A 20,730-nucleotide genomic window follows, 5' to 3' on the forward strand; every position below is an offset into this window, starting at 1 on the left:
CCGTACGGGAGTTGTAGCGATGAGACAAGATAGTAATTACTAGCGATTGGATACCACGAAAAATTGGGGAGAAAAGGGGATAATTTTTATTTTATTTTTTAAGTAACAATGGTGTGTGTAGTCAGTAGTGTAAGTGGTTGCGTAATGAGGGGTGTTGAATGGTGCCAAAGCAAACAAACAAACAAAACAGCCACGACCAAAATCTAACAGTGTGTCTACGTGGAGAGCGTCCCATTTCGCTGACGACCCTCCGCACCCCGACATCCTATTAAGGAAAACAAGAGCAACGAGAAAGAATTTGGCAGACAGAGTGGGAGGGTGGTCGCAAGTGAAACGGATTGAATCCAGCCCGAGGACATACCACCTGACCAATACGAATACCAAATGTTGTTGCTGTTCTGCAGGCTGGCGAAGTGAGCTGTGACGTAACCAGCCTCGTCAACCCTCTGAAGATCAGTGAGAAGCCGTACACAGCATCCTTCTCCAAGGAGAACCTTATGGGCACAGAGGATCTGGTGCGTGCGTTGTGTGTTTTTTTTGACAGACCCAGACAAAGATAAGAGTCACAGTTTATATCTAATGATCTCCTCTGAATACATGTCCTATTGTTTCCTGATATTTCCAGAACTGTAAGACAGCCAAGTGCCAGCTTATGAAATGTGTCCTGAAAGACATGGGGATAAAGAGCGATTTCTTTGTGAACGTGACCACGCGGATATGGAACGGTACCTTTGCTGCTGTACGTATAGATAGCACATTCATTTACACTTTGCTTCTCCTCCTCTGGCACGGCGTCTTCTCATTACCTCATTAATCCTCCTCTTGTGTTGTCTCTGAGCAGTCATCCTTCCAGTCCACCGTGCTGACTGTGAACACAGAGATAGAGACCTCCGAGCCTGAACTGCTGGTCGTCTCTCACAGGCACCTGACGGTACTGGACTAACACATCAAAAGACATTTGAATAAAGCCTAACCTAATATCTTTGAAACCCAGAGGGAAGCTGTTGTTTTGTACAAGTTAACATCTACACTGCCCTCTCCTGGATCTAGGGTGAACAGCATTTTAACAGCTACAAGACTTGTATTGCCTGACCGTTCGTAAGCGTGATACATCCCGTCTCCTGTCCTGTCCTGTCTGCAGGTTGGCGTCACCATCAGTAAACCAGGGGTGAAAGGAGAGGTGCCTGTAGGCGTTATTGCGGGCAGTGTGATTGGAGGCCTGCTTCTATTGGCTCTGGTCATTGGCTTGCTTTGGAAGGTACCGTATGCGTCAGTCTTTTGTCGACTTTACTGCTGTGAAACTCTCTTAACAGCAGATGCTCTGAGCTTATCCTACCACGACCAAGAAGTACCACCACGTCATCTCTTACGTCTGTGTGCCTCGCTCTCTCCCTCTCGGTCTCTCTTCCTCTCTCTGTCTCTCTCTCTCTCTCTTTCGCTCTCTTCCTCTCCCCCAGTTTGGCTTCTTCCGGAGAAAGTACAAGCAGCTGATGCAGAACACTGAGGAGGATGAGGCAGAGACCGAGGGACTGGAGAACACAGCGGCGTGAGAACCAGGCACGGGAAAGAACACATCTCGGGAACTATAATGAGAACACATAATGACCGACGGACCACAACCACACACAAACAACAACTGAACAAACACGATTTGTACATACATACTGAACCCAAGGGCTTGTTAGTGGAAAGCGCTGTCTGGTTGGGTTTAAAATGGTTTGGGTTGTGAAGTGAACGGAGTGTTTTGAGCGAGCAGAAAGACATTGACCCTCTGACCATCAAACACATCCAAACAAAGACCCCATTTATGTCGGCCATCTTGGATCCTTTATAGGAAAGTAAATCATCTACGGTGCATTTTTACTTGCTGAATTCATACTTGGGTACTGGTTTATTTTTGTTCAAATCATTGTTGCTTTTAAGTCATAGGCTTAGGCCTATTGTTGGATAAGAAGCTTGTGTATAGTCATTTGGCATATCTATGGATGTTACTGTGCAATTTACTGTGCAATTGGTTGGAAAGCACAGTAGTATATTATAAAAAGACTATTAAATGGATATGGACAATAGCCTACGCATAAGAGATTATAGACAAATCGCCATGGTTATCATATGTTGGCATTTGGCATTCTCAGTGTTTTACTTTGCAATGGGAGGGGTTTGACATTATATTGATGCTGTGGCATCCTTTTTAATTTGTGAAAGAGAAACGTACTCAATATCAACATTTGAACAGACTCCACAACCCTTCTTTCCTACTTACACTGATGCACTTCCTGCCTCTGAGTATCTCAGTCACTGTTTCACAGAGACAACACTGTATAGTTACCGCACCCCAGCCACACAACTGTGAAGACACTGTCTTTAGAATATACACTGTATTCAGAACAGATTAATATAAAAATGTTGCGATATCAGAGCAAAAGGCAGTTATTGAATGTGTAGAAAATGAGAATATTTATTGTGTGATTTAAAACACGAAATATGTATCATTCTGATACATTGTCATCAATTTGAAAAAGTGTTTTACTTATTCCCTACATAGCAAAAGTATAAATACAATATTAGAAGCGTGTACTGGTTCATTTGTTTATTGGTAAAGTTACTGTATCGTGATTGAGAGAATAGAGAAGCTCAGTGTAAGATACGGCACAGTAGCAAAGACTAAACTCTCTGAGAGAATGTTTACGAGAAGAAATGTTGCACTGATATTTTTACAGATATATTTTCAATGGGTACACATGCCACTTCTTTCATTAACATTTTATAGCATTCAAAAGTTTGAAAGGGTTGTATATATACTGATGGTACATTTTATTTCATTAAAACTTTATGTACATCAAGGTGTGACTGACTTAATTTTTGTATTAGGGACAGCTTTAAAAAAAACGGATACAGTGTGTATGACCTAATATTTGGCATAAAAAAGCTCCTAGATGAGGTTAGAGGTCAACTCTGGCATGTCCACTGGCACTCTTTGTTCTCTTTCCAACAGGACTCGTCAGCTTCATACACCTCCTACCAAAGACAGAAAACATCCCCAGGCATTAGCTTCCTGTGGAACTAATTGCACTAATTCAAACTGTCTCCAGACAGGCTCTGCAGCCATGTGACTGAGTCACTTGACAACGATCAGTTAAGTTGTGGAAGTTCACACAACTCTTAAAGTTAAACTTCGAGATTTTGGCAGTGAAGTATAGTAATTACATTGTTACTGCACAGGTATATGAGCAACTTATTTGAAAGTGTTTACTAAATGTATGTATGGGTACGATGTAGTACAGAATGGTCACAAGACATAGGGTAATAATTGAAGGGATACTTCAGAATGTTGGCAATGAAGCACTTTATCTACCTTCCCCAGAGTCAGATGAACTCATGGATACCATTTGTATGTCTCTGCATCCAGTATGAAGGAAGTGAGAGGTAGTTTTGCGAGCAAATGCTAACCCGTGTTAGCGCAATGACTGGAAGCCTATGGTATCTACTCGTAGGCTAACAGTTACCATAGACTTCCAGTCATTGAGCTAACACTAGTTAGCAACTGCGCTAACGCTAGTCAACAACTTCCGTCAAACGGCACACAGAGACAGAAGAAATGGTATCCACGAGTTCATCTGACTCTGGGGAAGGATAGATAAAGTGCTTCATTGCCAGCATCCTGAAGTATCCCTTCAATTATTACCCTATGTCTTGTGACCATTCTGTACTACATCGTACCCATACATAAATTTAGTAAACACTTTCAAAACAAGTTGAATTGATACCTGTGCAGTAACAATAGCGACTACAGAAACGACATTGTGTTAACGTGGCATTTCAGTAATAGCAATAGGAAACCTTCTTCGCTTATCCGTCTCTAACCACATGATCAGGTCCTGCTTGCTTACCTTCTTCCATATGGGCACGGTGGCTTTCAGGGTATCTATACAGTACTGCACTGCCTCCAGAGAGTCCCCTCGGTGAGGAGACGAGATGCCGATGATCACACTGGCCTCCGTCACAGGCACCACCCTGGAAAATAAAAGAAGACATGTCTTATAGCATAGTTATCCTATAGTTAGTTTTACAGTTCCCCCACCCATAGTCCGACATACAGTAGTAACTAGTAGTAACTAAGGCAGGCAGGCAGGCAGGCAGGCAGGCAGGCAGGCAGGCAGGCAGGCAGGCAGGTAGTTTACCAGGAATGAGACAGTAAGAGATTTGTGAAGCTCACCCCAGTCGATGATGAACACAGATGTGCCTGACAGTCGGCCATCTTGCCCTGATGTCAGTGTATATCTTCCTGAGTTCTGATTCGGCCATGGGGATGTAGGCTTCATACTCCAGCTGCACCACTTTCATCCCTTCGAAACGGTTCCTCGTCGTCCCTGAAATAACGAATCACAATCATCACTGGCATTATGGCCTCAGCTTGGACTGAACATACTATGTGCCACAACTCTGTGTTAGCCTGCTGAACTAAAATCTAGGCATTCATCGAACCACCTCCATTAGACATGCCTCAAATCAAATCAAATGTTATTGGTCACGTGCACATGGTTAGCAGATGTTAATGTGAGTGTAGCGAAACGCTTGTGCTTCTAGTTCCGACCGCGCAGTAATATCTAACAAGTAATCTAACAACTTCACAACAACTACCTTACACACACAAGTGTAAAGGAACAAATAAGAATATGTACATGTAAATATATGGATGAGCGATGGCTGTGCGGCATACGCAATATGCAGTAGATGGTAGAGTACATTATATCCATATGAGATGAGTAGTGTAGGGTATGTAAACATTATATAAAGTGCAATTTTTTAAAGGGACTAGTGAAACATTTATTACATCCAATTTTTTATTATTAAAGTGGCCAGATATTTGAGTCAGTATGTTGGCAGCAGCCACTCAATGTTAGTGATGGCTGTTCAACAGTCTGATGGCCTTGAGATAGAAGCTGTTTTTCAGTCTCTCGGTCCCAGCTTTGATGCACCTGTACTGACCTCGCCTTCTGGATGATAGCGGGGTGAACAGGCAGTGGCTCGGGTGGTTGTTGTCCTTGATGATCTTTTTGGCCTTCCTGTGACATCGGGTTCTGTAGGTGTTCTGGAGGGCAGGTAGTTTGCCCCCGGTGATGCGTTGTGCAGACCTCACTACCCTCTGGAGAGCCTTACGGTTGTGGGCGGAGCAGTTGCCGTACCAGGTGGTGATACAGCCTGACAGGATGCTCTCGATTGTGCATCTGTAAAAGTTTGTGAGTGTTTTCGGTGACAAGACAAATTTCTTCAGCCTCCTGAGGTTGAAGAGGCGCTGTTGCTCCTTCTTCACCACGCTGTCTGTGTGGGTGGACCATTTCAGTTTGGTCTAGGGTCTAGGGTGTCAGGTAGGGTTGAGGTGATATGGTCCTTGACTAGTCTCTCAAAGCACTTCATGATGACGGAAGTGAGTGCTACGGGGCGGTAGTCATTTAGCTCAGTTACCTTAGCTTTCTTTGGAACAGGAACAATGGTGGCCCTCTTGAAGCATGTGGGAACAGCAGACTGGGATCGGGATTGGTTGAATATGTCCGTAAACACACCAGCCATCTGGTCTGCGCATGCTCTGAGGCCGTTTGGGCCGGCAGCCTTGCGAGGGTTAACACGTTTAAATGTTTTACTCACGTCGGCTGCAGTGAAGGAGATCCCGCAGGTTTTGGTAGTGGGCCGTGTCAGTGGCACTGTATTGTCCTCAAACGAGCAAAGAAGTTGTTTAGTGTGTCTGGGAGCAAGACGTCGGTGTCCGCGACGGGGCTGGTTTTCTTTTTGTAATCCGTGATTGACTGTAGACCCTGCCACATAGGTCTCGTGTCTGAGCAGCTGAATTGCGCCTCTACTTTGTCTCTATACTGACGCTTAGCGTGTTTGATTGCCTTGCGGAGGGAATAGCTACACTGTTTGTATTCGGTCATGTTTCCGGTCGCCTTGCCCTGATTAAAAGCAGTGGTTCGCACTTTCAGTTTTGCGCGAATGCTGCCATCAATCCACGGTTTCTGGTTGGGGAAGGTTTTAATAGTCACCGTGGGTACAACATCCCCAATGCACTTGCTAATAAACTCCCGCACCGAATCAGCGTATACATCAATGTTGTTGTCTGAGGCTATCCGGATCTCACAGGTTACTCACTCAATGCTACTTAATCATCCTTTCATTCAACAGAAATATCCATGACACCGTACATTGGTCAGTAAAACAGTAGACATAAAACAGTAGTTGAGCTGAGCTGTGTGTAGTCCCTACCCACCTATGAAGATGGAGATGGCTCCACAGGAAGGGCAGGTGACAGAGTCTGACACTGTGTCCACCGAGAGTTTGTCATGTGTCAGTGTAACGAGATCCCTGGGATGCCCTTCCGCCTCAGCCATCTGGGTTAGGAGTGAGGGATGAGGAATCTAAAAGAAGCAGACATTTGACATTAAATTGAAATTGGTGGAGATTGTGAGAAAAAGTAGTCTAATTTACCGCAGGGGACAATAATCTGAACCTAAAGGCAAAGTAATTCAAAAGGTCAATACTGCATATGCAATATGAACGTGTCTTCCATGATTAAGAGAGTTAATGTTAATGAATTTTTACCTAAATTATGTTTAATTTATCCTCCACTCAATGGCGGAATGACAGCAACCTCATCCCCGTCCCTAAGGCTCACACGCACGTCCCCAAGTGCCAGGTACTCCTGTCGCACAGCCAAAACAACTGAATCGCGCACAGCAGATAGTCTTTGGAATAAAGAAAAGACATTACATTAATAAAGTAATGAGTTAAATGAGATATCTTCTAATTGAACTTGCAGGGTCTCGTATTTACCGGGGGTGTCTGCTGACGAGGACTTGCCACAGCTCGACGGTCGTCAGTTCTGAGGCGACCCTGATCGTCTCCGATTTGAGTCCCGTCAGCTCGGCACTTTTGGCGAAATAGAACACTGACACCTATTGAACACGTAAAAACACACACATTGCTATAGGCCTACCTTTGACAGATATGAAGACACTGACAGTTCAGATTAATATTGAAATAATCCTGCTTCCCACTTGTTTTATTTTTGGCAAATACAAACTCTTGAACCGCCAACAGGGCTTACCTCGGTAGTCATGAATTAAGTTGTATCCGCAACATTGATAAATTAATGTTTAATTAATGTTGCTACTGCAGGACTCCAGACCCGTAGACTACCAAGGGAGAATCTCAATTGCAACCTCCTGGCGTCCTCTCTCCTCGCCTCCTTCTCAAACCCCATTGGATGAGATAGCCATAGATCCCGCCCCTCTGACCTTCTTCTCCAATAGGTTTTGAGAAGGAAGCAGGAGCGAGGCCGCGAGGTAATACAATTGAGATTGTTACCATGCATATTTACGTTACACTCACTCCTCCTTGCAGTCAGCTGACTAGAAGGCAGGAAATAGGAGGAGTGTACGTTCACCCCCAAAACTAACAGACAGGCCACCAGATGTCCCCATAACACATTACAAATGTAGGCTAGACCCAAATAAACCGAAATGATGCCATAAAGAAAATCTAAAACCACATTTTTCCCCCTATCATTCACAGCTGTTATGCCATACTCTCTACTTCTATGTCTCTCTGGTATTGCTATTTGAGGTTTAACCTATGCAAACTAGTACTAATGTGTATCGGTTTCAAAAGGTTATAAATGTCAAATTAACCATTTAATGGGGCAATCTGCAGTTGCCATATCCATTTTTGGACTTAGAAATGAATGACATGTACCAATTGATTCTTGAAGAATATAACGTATAAATGCCTCGTGAGCTTAGTTCAACTGTCGTACCCCATCAGAACCCACAATATAAGCTTGTTTACTCAAATATTTGTATACCACGTAAATGTAAACAAACACTGTATAGCCTCAAATGATGATTAATACAATGTTGATATCGATGTTGATATCATGGATGGAAAAAGTCATTGCGTCCATAGCAGCTGTCTCTTAATTTGAGAGTGGATACATTTCTCCGGCCCCATAGAAATATAAAGGTCATTTCCGACTGAGAAGAGATTCTCCAGCGTTTACCTTGAATGCAACGTGAGATGCTACCTGTTGACGCGTTGAGACATATGGGGAAGATCCGTATTCAAGCAACACTAAGGCTGTCAGCAGGCAGCTAAACTTTGGGTAACGAATTACGTTTATCTTTAAAAGCCTCTTTGGAGACGGGATTGGACAGCCTATATTTATATATTTGACCCCAGCGAGTGAGGGCCAAACAACTGTCCAATCTATTGTTGGAATGGTGGTATTCTAACAGCTATTATTATCATCGGTTAGTCGCTATCTATCCACACTGCAATGGAGCACTTAAAAAGATTAACGCATCAAAACTGGAACTGAGGCCACAGCCTATGCATGGGGGTACTAGCCCACAGGAAAATAATTCTGCACATTCCAGTAACTCTACTTGCATTCGTATTTCTCGCTTGACAAGAAATCACTCTTGTAATATTTTATTTTTTTGCATCAAATTAATTTCAATGACAATTTAAAACTGAGCTGGTAGTATGACATTTTACTCAACACATTTTTTTTGGAGCAAACAACAGCAAATGAGCTGTGAAACATATACATCACATGGTGTTCAAGTATCTGTACAGGTCATGACACAGGTAGTCTACAATTTATGACATCTGAACAAAAAGGTGTGAGTCCCACCATAAAGCCTGCACGTTTTGGACTTCTAACCTCTTTTAAACCTTGTGTGTTTGAGCTACAGACTTCCGGGTTGTACCATTGGATTGGTATATTTCTTCTACATCTGTCGATGCCAACCATTAGTCTGTATGATTAACGGGAGATACCATCCATTAGTCTGTGTGATTAACAGGGGCTGAGCTAGAGCGGTGTTTGAGTCCCGAAGGCGCCGGTGGCTTGGTCTTTTTACACAAATGTATGTGGAGTCCGAATGGTTTGAGCTGCAAACCATTCAATTCCATTCATGAAAAGATGATGCTCTCTCACTACCACATGTTTCGCTCTATGACGCTACACGAGAGTGATTAAGGGGTTCTTCTACATAGAAGGTCACAGAAAATCTCAGGACATAATGTCTATAATACTGTAATAAGCTCACATAGTTGCTGTCACAAACTCAAACTCCACACAGTACACACATATTCATTCATACATTTGTATCAGGTATTTGCTTTGGCATACCTTATTTTTGTATTGACATTTGTACAACTCATGAATGCAACTACTTATATCAAATTGTTTTGTGTTCTACTTGTAGCCATGGTTGTCCTGAAAAGAAAAAGGTAAAACACTTCATTGCGAGGCTAAATCTAAGGGCTGGACATGCAGATAAATGAAAGTCAGATAAATTAAAAGCCGATATTTTCTGGGATTTCGGGACTGATATTAATCCCCTCTCTGGTCAACATTGCGCCAATATCTATACGCACCTCCACCGTCACTACTCCTGCCCCCAAAGCAGTCTTTAATGCATGCTCAATATTGAGTTGGTCTTCAGTAGGCTACCTGATGAAGGGGAAGCTATTATAAAATATATCTTTCTCTCCACCCCCCACCAATTTGAAGACCGCCCACTTCAGATATTCTGCTTGGGGAGACCCCCTTAAAGATTTAAAAAGAGAGACGGAGTCGGACAATTTGACAGTCACTCACTGAGGGTTGGCATTACGTGCGCACAGACACAACTTTCTCCGCTGCGCGTCTAGTCGCTCACGCCAGTCCGCCTTCTGTCCTCATGTTTAGGATGCTACAAACACCGCAGCTCCGCCAAGGCGTGATTGCGCTTTTCATGTGGTTCACTCACTTTATGGAGGACCACAAAGTCCAGGGTGAGTATGCTGTGATTAATTATGTGATATGGCATAACTTTTTAAGGTCAAGTTGTAGGCGACATTTGTCCTTGGTGCATCAGTCCATGGGAACCTTCATTCAACCTAGTGTCTTATTTCATACAAAATGGAAAGGCGACTGCATGGGTGCGTAACTTTGAGTTATATCTTTGTTTCTGACTTTCTGCACTGAATTCAGTTGTAGTTATGTACTTTCATGTTTTTTCCACTTCCAAATTACCACATTTTCTAAGAAAACGCGGTACCAAGCTCAGTAAATGCATCTTTCAAATACGTCATAAGAACATATGGGTGATTTTGTAATAAACGATTGGTGATTGTGTCTAAAACAAAAGATGTTGGCTCTAATGGAGTTCATGGCAAAATGCTATGCATCATAAAATCACGCGTGGGTAGTCTGAAGAAGGAATCTATTGCACATGGAAATTGGTCAACATGACTCCCTATACCTTTACAAGTGGGTCAATGTCCCACGAGCTGAGCTGAGACAGATGGACTGGTGAGTCCCAAGGAGGAGTTACGCGCGGCTCCTCTCGTGCGTCCTTTGGTGAAATCCCGCTGCGTTGGGATTTATTGGTCTTTACGCAATCAGACACATTTGGCACAGCCTGTGTTGTAGAACTTTGCTCTAAACACACGCACGCACGCACGCACGCACGCACACACACACACACACACACACACACACACACACACACACACACACACACACACACACACACACACACACACACACACACACACACATCCATGTATACTTTTTCATTTAGAGCAAAGTTCTAGGGTGCTATAAGGGGAAATGTGGTGTTGTTTAAGCTGTAGCCTGCTCAAATAAGGCTCTACTTTACCGTTATACCTGTGATATGAGACGTTTATTGGACATGGGCTGTCTCTCTCCAGCCGGTAACTGCTGGTTGCAGCAGGGTAAGAACGGCCGGTGCCAGGTACTCTACATGTCCGGGATGACCCGGGAGGACTGTTGCCGGAGTGGTCGTCTGGGCACGGCATGGACCGAGGAAGACGTGCCCAACAGTACACTGTTCCGGTGGATGATCTTCAATGGAGGCGCGCCTAATTGCATACCTTGTAAAGGTGAGTGAAAGTGTGTGGTGATGATGAATGTCCTCATTGCAAGCGGTGCAACATTATTCTGAAACCTGGTGGAACTTCTTGCAAAAAACTCCAACATGCTATAAAGTGTGTGGCATGTAATGTTAAGTAATGACTCCCACATAGTATCCTGTAGTAATGGGTTTTGATAAAGGCATTTGTCCTTATATCAGACGGACCCATTATGTATGATGACCGGTTCCTCCATCCGTCCATCCATCCATCCACCCAACCATCCATCCATCCATTTCAGAAACATGCGACAGCGTCGACTGTGGTCCTGGGAAGAGATGCAAGATGAACAAGAGGAACAAGCCTAGGTGTGTGTGTGCTCCGGACTGCTCCAACGTCACAGGGCAGGGGTCCGTCTGTGGGTCCGATGGAAAGTCCTACAGGGACGAGTGCACCATGCTCAGGGCCCGATGCCGAAACCATCCCAACCTGGAGGTCCAGTATCACGGGCGCTGCCGCAGTAAGTCCCTCTCAGGATTAGGGTAGGAAAATTCTGGAAACTTTGCCAAAATTCTTACGTTTTCCAGATACAGTATCCCAGTTGTAGGATCCCTCCCTGCTTATTCCCTCTTGCTTCTGGGAATTTTTGGAAACGTTTCAGGAATTTTGCAACCCAGCCAGTTCATTTATACAGGGTCAAATGAGGACATGCTCTCACTTTCAGTGAGGAACTTTCAGCCAGACTTAGCTTCCATTTCCAGTCTTTCACTTATGTGTATTATTTCGGAAGCAATTGTCTGACTTGTGAGACTATACCAGGCTTAGGTTAAAAGACTGTTTTCCCATGTATGGCACAAGGGGCTTACTGTACTTACTGTTTATGACCTGGAGGCAGTAGACTAGGCATTACTTGGCTCACTGCCTAAATTGGGCCAGGACTCACTCACTGGTAGACGGTGCACACACCGTGTGTAAGGATGAGCATCAACTATTGTAGACTAGTGTACCAACCTGATTCACAGCACATGTTCTGGTGCATGGGCATAGAAACAGCTGGTTTAGACAACTTTAGAGTTATGCAGGTCCAAAAAAAGACCAGAAGTGTGAGGCGGAGTCTGTCATCTGACTTCACACATAGGCTAAGTCAAACTTGGGCAGTAAGGAAAGCTTATATATGACTGCTCTATAGCAGCAAGGTAAAAACAAACATCACATGGGAGTGAATACTCACCTGGCGTGATCTGAGATTGATGAAGGGAAATGATCTAATTGTGTGAAATTGAATGGTTCACATGTCTTGAACAGTGTCACATATGTCAGTCATGCCTCTAAATGTCTCTGTCTCTGTGTGTGTGTGTGCGTGTTTCCATCCACAGAGACATGTCATGGAGTCCGCTGTCCCGGTAGCGCGTCGTGTGTCGTGGACCAGACGAATAACGCCTACTGTGTGACATGTAACCACCAGTGTCCAGAAGTGACGTCACCAGACCAGTACCTGTGTGGGAACGATGGTGTTGTTTACGCCAGCTCCTGCCACCTGAGGAGAGCCACATGCATCTTGGGAAGGTCCATTGGTGTGGCCTACGAAGGGAAATGCGTTGGTAAGTACTAGAGCGTCAATATGTGGAGTTGTACGTGAAGTTGATACATCCGTTGTAGAATGGACTTTGGACACACCTGCTCATTCAAGGGTTTTTCTTTATTTTTTATTATTTTCTACATTGTAGAATAATAGTGAGAACATCAGAACTATGAAATAACACATATGGAATCATGTAGTAACCAAAAAAGTATTTAACAAATCAAAATATATTTTATATTTGAGATTCTTCAAAGTAGCCACCTTTGCCTTGATGACAGCTATGCACACTCTAGGCATTCTCTCAACCAGCTTCATGAGGTAGTCACCTGGAATGCATTTCAATTAACAGGTATACCTTGTTAAAAGTTAATTAGTGGAATTTCTTTCCTTCTTAATGTGTTTGAGCCAATCAGCCAACAGTCAATCATTACTTTAAGACAAGATGGTTAGTCAATCTGGAAAATGTCAAGAACTTTGAATGTTTCTTTAAGTGCAGTCACAAAAAACGCTATGATGAAACTGGCTCTCATGAGGACCGCCACAGGAAAGGAAGACCAAGAGTTACCTCTGCTGCAGCCCAAATAAATGCTTCACAGAGTTCAAGTAACAGTTACATTTCAACATCAACTGTTCAGAGGAGACTGTGTGAATCAGTTCTTCATGGTCGAATTGCTGTAAAGAAACTACTACCAAAGGATTCCAGTAATAAGAAGAGACTTGCTTGAGCCAAGAAACATGAGCAATGGACATTAGACCGGTGTAAATCTGTCCTTTGGTCTGATGAGTCCAAATTTGAGATTTTTGGTTCCAACCGTCATGTCTTTGTGAAACGTAGAGTAGGTGAACGGATGATCTCCGCATGTGTGGTTCCCACCGTGAAGCATGGAGGAGGAAGTGTGATTGTGTAGCTGCTTTGCTGGTGACACTGTCTGTGATTTATTTAGAATTCAAGGTACACTTAACCAGCATGGCTACCACAGCATTCTGCAACGATACACCATCCCATCTGGTTTGCGCTTAGTGGGACTATCATTTGTTTTTCAACAGGACAATGACCCAACACACCTCCAGGCTGTGTAAGGGCTATTTGACCAAGCAGGAGAGTGATGGAGCGCTGCATCAGATGACCTGGCCTCCACAATCACCCAACCTCAACCCAATTGAGATGGTTTGGGATGAGTTGGAGCGCAGAGTGAAGGAAAAGCAGCCAACAAGTGTATGTGGAAACTCCTTCAAGACTGTTGGAGAAGCATTCCAGGTGAAGCTGGTTGAGAGAAGGCCAAGAGTGTGCAAAGCTGTCATCAAGGCAAAGGGTGGCTATTTGAAGAATCTAAAATATATCTTGTTTTGTTTGACACTTTTTTGGCTACTACATAATTCCATATGTGTTATTTCATAGTTTTGATGTCTTCACTATTATTCTACAATGTAGAAAATAGTAAAACAAATTCAAATTAAATAAATACTTGAATGAGTAGGTGTGTCCAAACTTTTGACTGGTACTGTAGATCGATGAAGATTTTAGTGCTTTGATGTGCCAAGCTTTCGGTCACAAAGACCGTTGTCAGATTATACTGGAGTAGTAGGTCTACTAAGCATCAGAAAATGTGTCTGTTCTGTCCGTTCTAATTCACACAGGCAGGGCACTAAGTCTATAGGCGCCATCAACAGAATCATACTGTCTGTTTGAGTCAGAAATGGATCTGCACTGACCTGGGCCTGTGAGGGAGTGTAACAATAGTGTCTGATGCTCTCTGTGTGGGTCTCCTCTCCAGACGCCATGTCATGTGAGGACATTGTGTGTCGGGGAGCAAAGAGTTGTCTGTGGGATGAAGCGAGTGGCCGCGGACGCTGCTCCGTGTGTGACGAAGCGTGTCCAGAGAGTCGGCAAGCCGAGAGTGTGTGCGCCAGTGACAACAACACCTACCCCAGTGAGTGTTCCATGAGGCAGGCCGCCTGTGCTCAGCAGCGCCTCCTGGAGGTCAAACACTCAGGATCGTGCAACTGTAAGTATACGGTTGCATTTGAAATGGCACCCTACTCTCTATATCGTGCACTACTTTCGACCAGAGCGACGCATCCATTGAGAATTTAGGAGAAAGTGTCTCCAACTCCAATACATGCATTTCCCCAGTCAGTTTAAACAAATGTTTACCCAAGGTCATCATCGAGGGGAAAATCCTAAGTAACATCAATGCATTACTAAGTTAACATTTTACTTAAGTGGAAGTTAGGATAAAAATAACTCCAACCCATCCCTCATTCTATTTTCACAATGTGATGTTATGTCAAAGTTGTCTTAGTGTGCCGATTGTGGCAAAGTCACTTGCACAAAAAATAACTTGCTTGTACACGTATGATAATGTAGTCTTAATCTCTCTCTGTGGAAGAAATCAGCCTAAGATACAATGTAAAGGCAGACCTTATGACCGACCACCTCATAAAGTGACTGTTATTCTATTGTTCCCGGGATGTTTGATTAATTCAAAACATGGATGAATGTCTCTCAGTGTATCCTTCCTATAATTACCACAATGCCTTGCATTTCTCCTGTAAACAGTAAACAGTAATGTTGCTGTGATTAAATTATTTCAGCATGTGGATTATGAGGACTGGGTTTTGGATGGGTTACTTTTTGGATGGGGTTTTGACTACATCTGCCTGTGGATGTTTGTTTTGAAGATAAATATTTTTAAAGGGCAAATACCACACTAACAGGGTGGTCCTTTACAGAAATGGGATAAGTCCCAGTCCCGTCTTGTGCATCAGCTGAAAGCAGAGTTTCAGAGCAGATTTGTAAGTTGTATTATATTGTACTATAAGGATGAGTATATGAGCTCTGTTCTGTTCTCTCTATTTTCAGGTTTAAACCAGGTTTAAACCACTGAGCCAACTAACCCCCATACACCACCACGACCACCACTGCCCTGCCCAGCCCAGCCAACACCCCAGCGTGTCAGCCTCCCAGGACACAGCTTCTATGATAACCAGAATCACCTTGCTTCATGTCCCACACGGGAGAAGAAGACCGCCAGTGAATCAAGTCAAGGAAAAGGAGCTAAAAGTTTTGCAGTGAGATTCTGTGCTGTTGTTACGTCCACTGATGCAACAGCAGGCCAACCATTCGTTCCTCCATCTGTTCATCATCAGACACGGAACTTTGAGGAAGAGGAGGACGAGGAAGGAGGAGGAAAAAGAGCAGGAATACTAGGAATTTCCTCAATCAATACGTCCTCCAACACAGACCGGATGACAAACATTCACAATAGAGGAACGGTGTTTCAGGTCAGCCACAGAATACTGTTCATACTGTACATAAAGTGTATGATTATTTATTATGCTGAGCCCAGTTTCCCAAATGCATCTTAAGGCTAAGAGCCTGTGGCTCTAACCATGACCGTAGCCTTAAAATGCTTTTGGGAAACCGGACCTAGGAAGAGAAGAGGAACTAAGCAATCGTATATTTCAAAACGTCTGCGTGTTGTTTACTTGTATGTATTTATATATTGTGTTGATTATTATTTATACATTTACAGTGTCAGTCTGTCTTACTGTATACCCTTTGTCTCTTGCATTTTATCCAAAGAGAAAGTGTATTATTTATTTAAGGTGCAATGCTACCCACATTGATGTTCTTCTCATGTAAACCCCTGTCACGCAATTCTCTATCTGAGCTGTACACATCTGCTTGTCGTGGGAAAAGATTAGGATTTTATTTTATTGAGAACTTTTTGCTCACTGATGTACATACCCTTGTGAGAGAAAGGCCCTGGTTTTGTTTACAACTCAAAGCTGACCAAAATGGCTTTGTCTAGTTTTTGTTGAACAAAAGTTACCCGTCCTAGTCCCAGTACAGTGCATATACCAATACTTTTAGTCAATTGTCTCTTTCCCTTCAGATATGTAATAGCCTTTGTGCATTATGGGGAAGAGGATGGAGAATACTGTGACTGAAACAATGTATATGTCTTATGTTTTATACAACATCTGAGTAGGAATCATTTCATTTTTCATTTTTGAGTCGACAATATTTTTGTTTTTCATATTTCATAATGTGCCATTGATACTCTTGTGCACTTTGATTTGCCAATGTTTTTCAGTGCGGTCAATTATTGAATTGATATCACTCCCTCTGAGCCAAGTAAATGCAATTTACCACACAATGTTCATCACATACAATATATCACACTTGAGCATGTTGTATTTCCTCTCACTTTGGGGGATATTCATATGACTTAACTGCTGCGGTAAATTTACTACCTGTTTGTCCAAGACAGAAATCTGTTTTCAGAAGATAGCAGCTGCTAAATTTACAGTGGGGATAAATATCGATGAATAAACCTTGGTCTATTTTGTTATATTATGTTGACTAGAGATTCAGTCATAAATATATAGTTTTGTATTTTTTATGTGAATGTTAAATGTACATAATAGCTATGATGATGATATTTGTACAGGGCAAGAGAGTAAAGAATAAAATCATTTTTTCCCTCAAACTTGTTGTGCTTTGTCTACCATTTACACACACACACGACACAAAACGAATACCTACTTCTCCTCTCCTGTGGAGTCAATCCAGTCCAGTGTTCTACATCATCATCAGATTTGCATTAATACAATCACAGCCAGACAGTCAGTCAGTCATTTCCTCTCCTCAGTGCTCCACTACCTGAGTGTTATATGTTACTTGTGCTGAAGGACCACATAGATAGATACTGTATTTATCTCCATGTGCAGGACAGAACTGTGTCACTCAGTCGCAGCCATATTTAAACCGGTAGATAAAACTTGTGGCTGATCGACTGAAGCTTGTTTGGCATCGTTTCCCCAGCCGTGTGAAAATCTGACTTAGCTTCTGTGCTAAGTTGTTGTGTTTGGTCTCAGTCTCTCTCTCTCTCCCCCTGTGTGTGTTCTCTCTCTACCTCTGTGTGTGTGTGTGTGTGTGTGTGTGTGTGTGTGTGTGTGTGTGTGTGTGTGTGTGTGTGTGTGTGTGTGTGTGTGTGTGTGTGTGTGTGTGTGTGTGTGTGTGTGTGTGTGTGTGTGTGTGTGTGTGTGTGTGTGTGTGTGTGAGTGCGTGCGTGCGTGCGTGCGAGAGATCGGGGGCATCAGGGTCCAGCAGACATGAACCAGCCCAGCAGCTCTCCTCCTCTCCATCCCTCTCCCTGCTCTGCCTTGGATCTGAACCCGAGACTCTCATCTAATCACATTTCAGCAGCAGTAAATGCGATCCTAATCGTACTGTGCGTGCCGTGACTGGTCCTTGTCTGTCTTTTTTGGAAAATGCTGCTTGGGCTTGGGAGTCCACACTGCTAATATAACAACATTATGGAAATGCTGATGCGACAGTCTGAGCCGAGGCTGAGCTGAGTGGGAGAATTTCCCATGGTGGCATCAGAGGTGAGGTTACTCTCTCTCTCCTCTCCTGTCCTGACCTTGGCACAGCATGAAAGGCAAAACCTGGAAGGTTGCACTGAGAACCAGTGACTCATCCCTTAAGTTACTTTCATAGATTATAAAGTCCTAGAAATGATCAGACACATATTTATATAGGGACTTGTATTTGGATTGCACATACGGTAGACAATGAAAAAGGATTGCAGAATGTCATGGCTGTTTTTAATAGGAGAAGAGGACATTTTGAGGGAGAGAGGGAGGGAGGGCGCGAGATAGAGAGGGGAGAAAGAGAGAGGGGGAGAAAGAGAGGCAGACAGAGAGACAGATAGCCAGAGAGACAGACAGGCATAGAGAGAGAGAGAGAGAGAGAGAAGAGAGGGAACCAATGACTCAAAAAAGGAGGTGTGGCTGAAGTTTCATACGAAAAGTGTTAGACGGTAACAGTGCTTGACGGGGTGCTCAAAGTGCTGCCCACACACAATGCAGTCTGCCAGAAACGGGGGACCTTTTTGGACTAGTCTAGTTAGACGGACCGGATGAGTGTGTTATATGAATCCTTTCCTCTTTCCTGTTCACAGACAGACCCCTGTAGCCCTGACAGACTAGACCCGACCCCACTAGCCCTGACAGACAGACCCAACCGGACACGCTATAGACCCCTGCTGAGCTCCTCTTAGGAGTTCAATAGAAACGTGTGAAAATGTGTAGCTTTCTGTGGAAAAGGACTGTATCAGTCAGTCACAGCAGGTCCCCGCAGGGCAGGGGGCTGGCTGGGAGCTGGGAGCACATCACAGCACAGAGTGTACGCTACCACTTATACACTCTGAGAAAGGAATGAAGTAACACTGGGGATCTATTGAAATTGAAACAGTACTGTCCCACTGGGCACACACTGGTTGAATCAACGCAATTTGTCGACGTATTGTGAAATGGAATCAATGAGGAAAATACACTGGATTTGAAAAAAGTAATCAACTAGTACCGTTTTCATCTCATTTCAACCAGCGTTGTAAACATTGAAATTAGGGTAAAACTTCAACTTAATACTTTTGACTTGTTGGTTGTTACATCAATTGAATTTCAACATAATCATCAGATGTACACTACTGTTAAAAAGTTTGGGGTCACTAAGAAATGTCCTTGTTTTTGTCACGCCCTGATCTGTTTCACCTGTCTCTGTGCTTGTCTCCACCCACCTCCAGGTGTCGCCCATTTTCCCCATTATCCCCTGTGTATTTATACCTGTGTTTTCTGTCTGTCTGTTGACAGTTTGTCTTGTTTGTTCAAGTCAACCAGCGGGTTGTCTCAGCTCCTGCTTTCCCCAGTCTCTCTTTTTCCTCATCCTCCTGGTTTTGACCCTTGCCTGTCCTGCCTGCCTGCCGTCCTGTGCCTTTGCCCCTACTCTGGATTACCGACCTCTGCCTGACCTGACCCTGGGCCTGCCTGCCGTCCTGTGCCTTTGCCCATACTCTGGATTACCGACCTCTGCCTGACCTGACCCTGGGCCTGCCTGCCGTCCTGTACCTTGGCCCCGCTACTCTGGATTATCGACCCCTGCCTGCTTTGACCTGTCGTTTGCCTGCCTATGTTGTTACAATAAACATTGTTACTTCAACACAGTCTGCACTTCGGTCTTCCCTGAAACCTGATCGTTTTTTAAAGAAAAGCATTTTCTTTTGTCCATTATAATAACATAAAATTGATCAGAAATACAGTGTAAATATTATAAATGACTATTGCAGCTGGAAACGGCTGATTTTTTATGGAATATCTACATAGGCGTACAGAGGCCCATTATCAGCAACCATCACCTGTGTTCCAATGGCACGGTGTGTTAGCTAATCAAAGTTAATTTTAAAAAGCTGATTGATCATTAGAAAACACTTTTGAAATTATGTTAGCACAGCTGTAAACTGTTGTTCTGATTAAAGAAGCAATAAAACTGGCCTTTAGACTAGTTGAGTATCTGGAGCATCAGCATTTGTGGGTTCGATTACAGGCTCAAAATGGCCAGATACAAAGACTTTCTTCTGAAACTCGTCAGTCTATTCATGTTCTGAGAAATGAAGGCTATTCCATGCGAGAAATTGCCACGACACTGAAGATCTCATACAACACTGTGTACCACTCCCTTCACAGAACAACACAAACTGGCTCTAACCAGAATAGAAAGAGAAAAACACCAGTCTCAACGTCAACAGTAAAGCGGCGAATTCGGGATGCTGGCCTTCTAGCCAGAGTTCCTCTGTCCAGTGTTTATTATTTTTCCCATCTTAATCTTTTCTTTTTATTGGCCAGTGTGAGATATGGCTTTTTCTTTGCAACTCTGCCTTCAGCTGTGCTAACATAATTGCAAAAGGGTTTTCTAATGATCAATTAGCCTTTTAAAATTATAAATTTTGATTAGCTAACACAAAGTGCCATTGGAACACAGGAGTGATGGTTGCTGATAATGGGCCTATGTAGATATTCCATAAAAAATCTGCCGTTTCCAGCTACAATAGTCATTTACAACATTAACAATGTCTACATTGTATTTCTGTTCAATTTGATGTTATTTTAATCGGGAAAAAACACTTTTCTTTCAAAAACAAGAACATTTCTAAGTGACCCCAAACTTTTTAACGGTAGTGTATATGTTAAAATTGCAATAAAATTTCCACGTAGAAACGTTAAAATCCTATATACAATAGTACATTGGATGGTGGAATTTCATATTTGAGTAGACATATTTTATTTGACCTTGTGTCAATGCTGATAGCAAAATGGTATCTTTGAATCAACATCATTGTTTCAGCGTAATGCTATCAGCTGAAAAAAAGATAAATATTAAG

At 43.2% G+C, this 20,730-nt stretch overlaps 3 protein-coding genes across 3 annotated transcripts in view; 2 read left to right on the top strand and 1 right to left on the bottom strand.

Annotated features, from left to right (window-relative positions):
- The window catches only part of LOC129818822 (integrin alpha-2-like), a 34,199-nt gene extending 31,719 nt beyond the window's left edge, over positions 1–2,480 (top strand). Inside the window, exons 25-29 of the mRNA XM_055875081.1 lie at positions 405–515; positions 626–739; positions 842–931; positions 1,142–1,258; positions 1,458–2,480. Coding sequence (XP_055731056.1) covers positions 405–515; positions 626–739; positions 842–931; positions 1,142–1,258; positions 1,458–1,550 — 525 coding nt within the window. The 3' untranslated portion in view covers positions 1,551–2,480. The remainder of the gene's footprint in view (positions 1–404; positions 516–625; positions 740–841; positions 932–1,141; positions 1,259–1,457) is intronic.
- Positions 2,481–2,575: 95 nt separating this feature from the next.
- Positions 2,576–6,687, bottom strand: LOC129818823 (molybdopterin synthase catalytic subunit). Its single transcript, XM_055875082.1, has 5 exons — positions 6,598–6,687; positions 6,266–6,413; positions 4,217–4,370; positions 3,891–4,014; positions 2,576–3,018 (listed from the first exon to the last, which is right to left on the bottom strand). Exons 2-5 carry the CDS (start codon positions 6,384–6,386, stop codon positions 2,950–2,952), a joined length of 468 nt encoding a protein of 155 aa, XP_055731057.1. The 5' UTR covers positions 6,387–6,413; positions 6,598–6,687; the 3' UTR covers positions 2,576–2,949.
- A 2,685-nt stretch (positions 6,688–9,372) lies between these two features.
- Positions 9,373–16,998, top strand: LOC129818824 (follistatin-A-like). Its single transcript, XM_055875083.1, has 6 exons — positions 9,373–9,837; positions 10,759–10,950; positions 11,222–11,440; positions 12,297–12,521; positions 14,278–14,508; positions 15,366–16,998. Exons 1-6 carry the CDS (start codon positions 9,744–9,746, stop codon positions 15,380–15,382), a joined length of 978 nt encoding a protein of 325 aa, XP_055731058.1. The 5' UTR covers positions 9,373–9,743; the 3' UTR covers positions 15,383–16,998.
- The last annotated feature ends 3,732 nt before the right edge of the window (positions 16,999–20,730 follow it).

This window comes from Salvelinus fontinalis, chromosome 21, assembly GCF_029448725.1.
Source record: "Salvelinus fontinalis isolate EN_2023a chromosome 21, ASM2944872v1, whole genome shotgun sequence".
Classification (NCBI taxonomy): Eukaryota; Metazoa; Chordata; class Actinopteri; order Salmoniformes; family Salmonidae; genus Salvelinus; species Salvelinus fontinalis.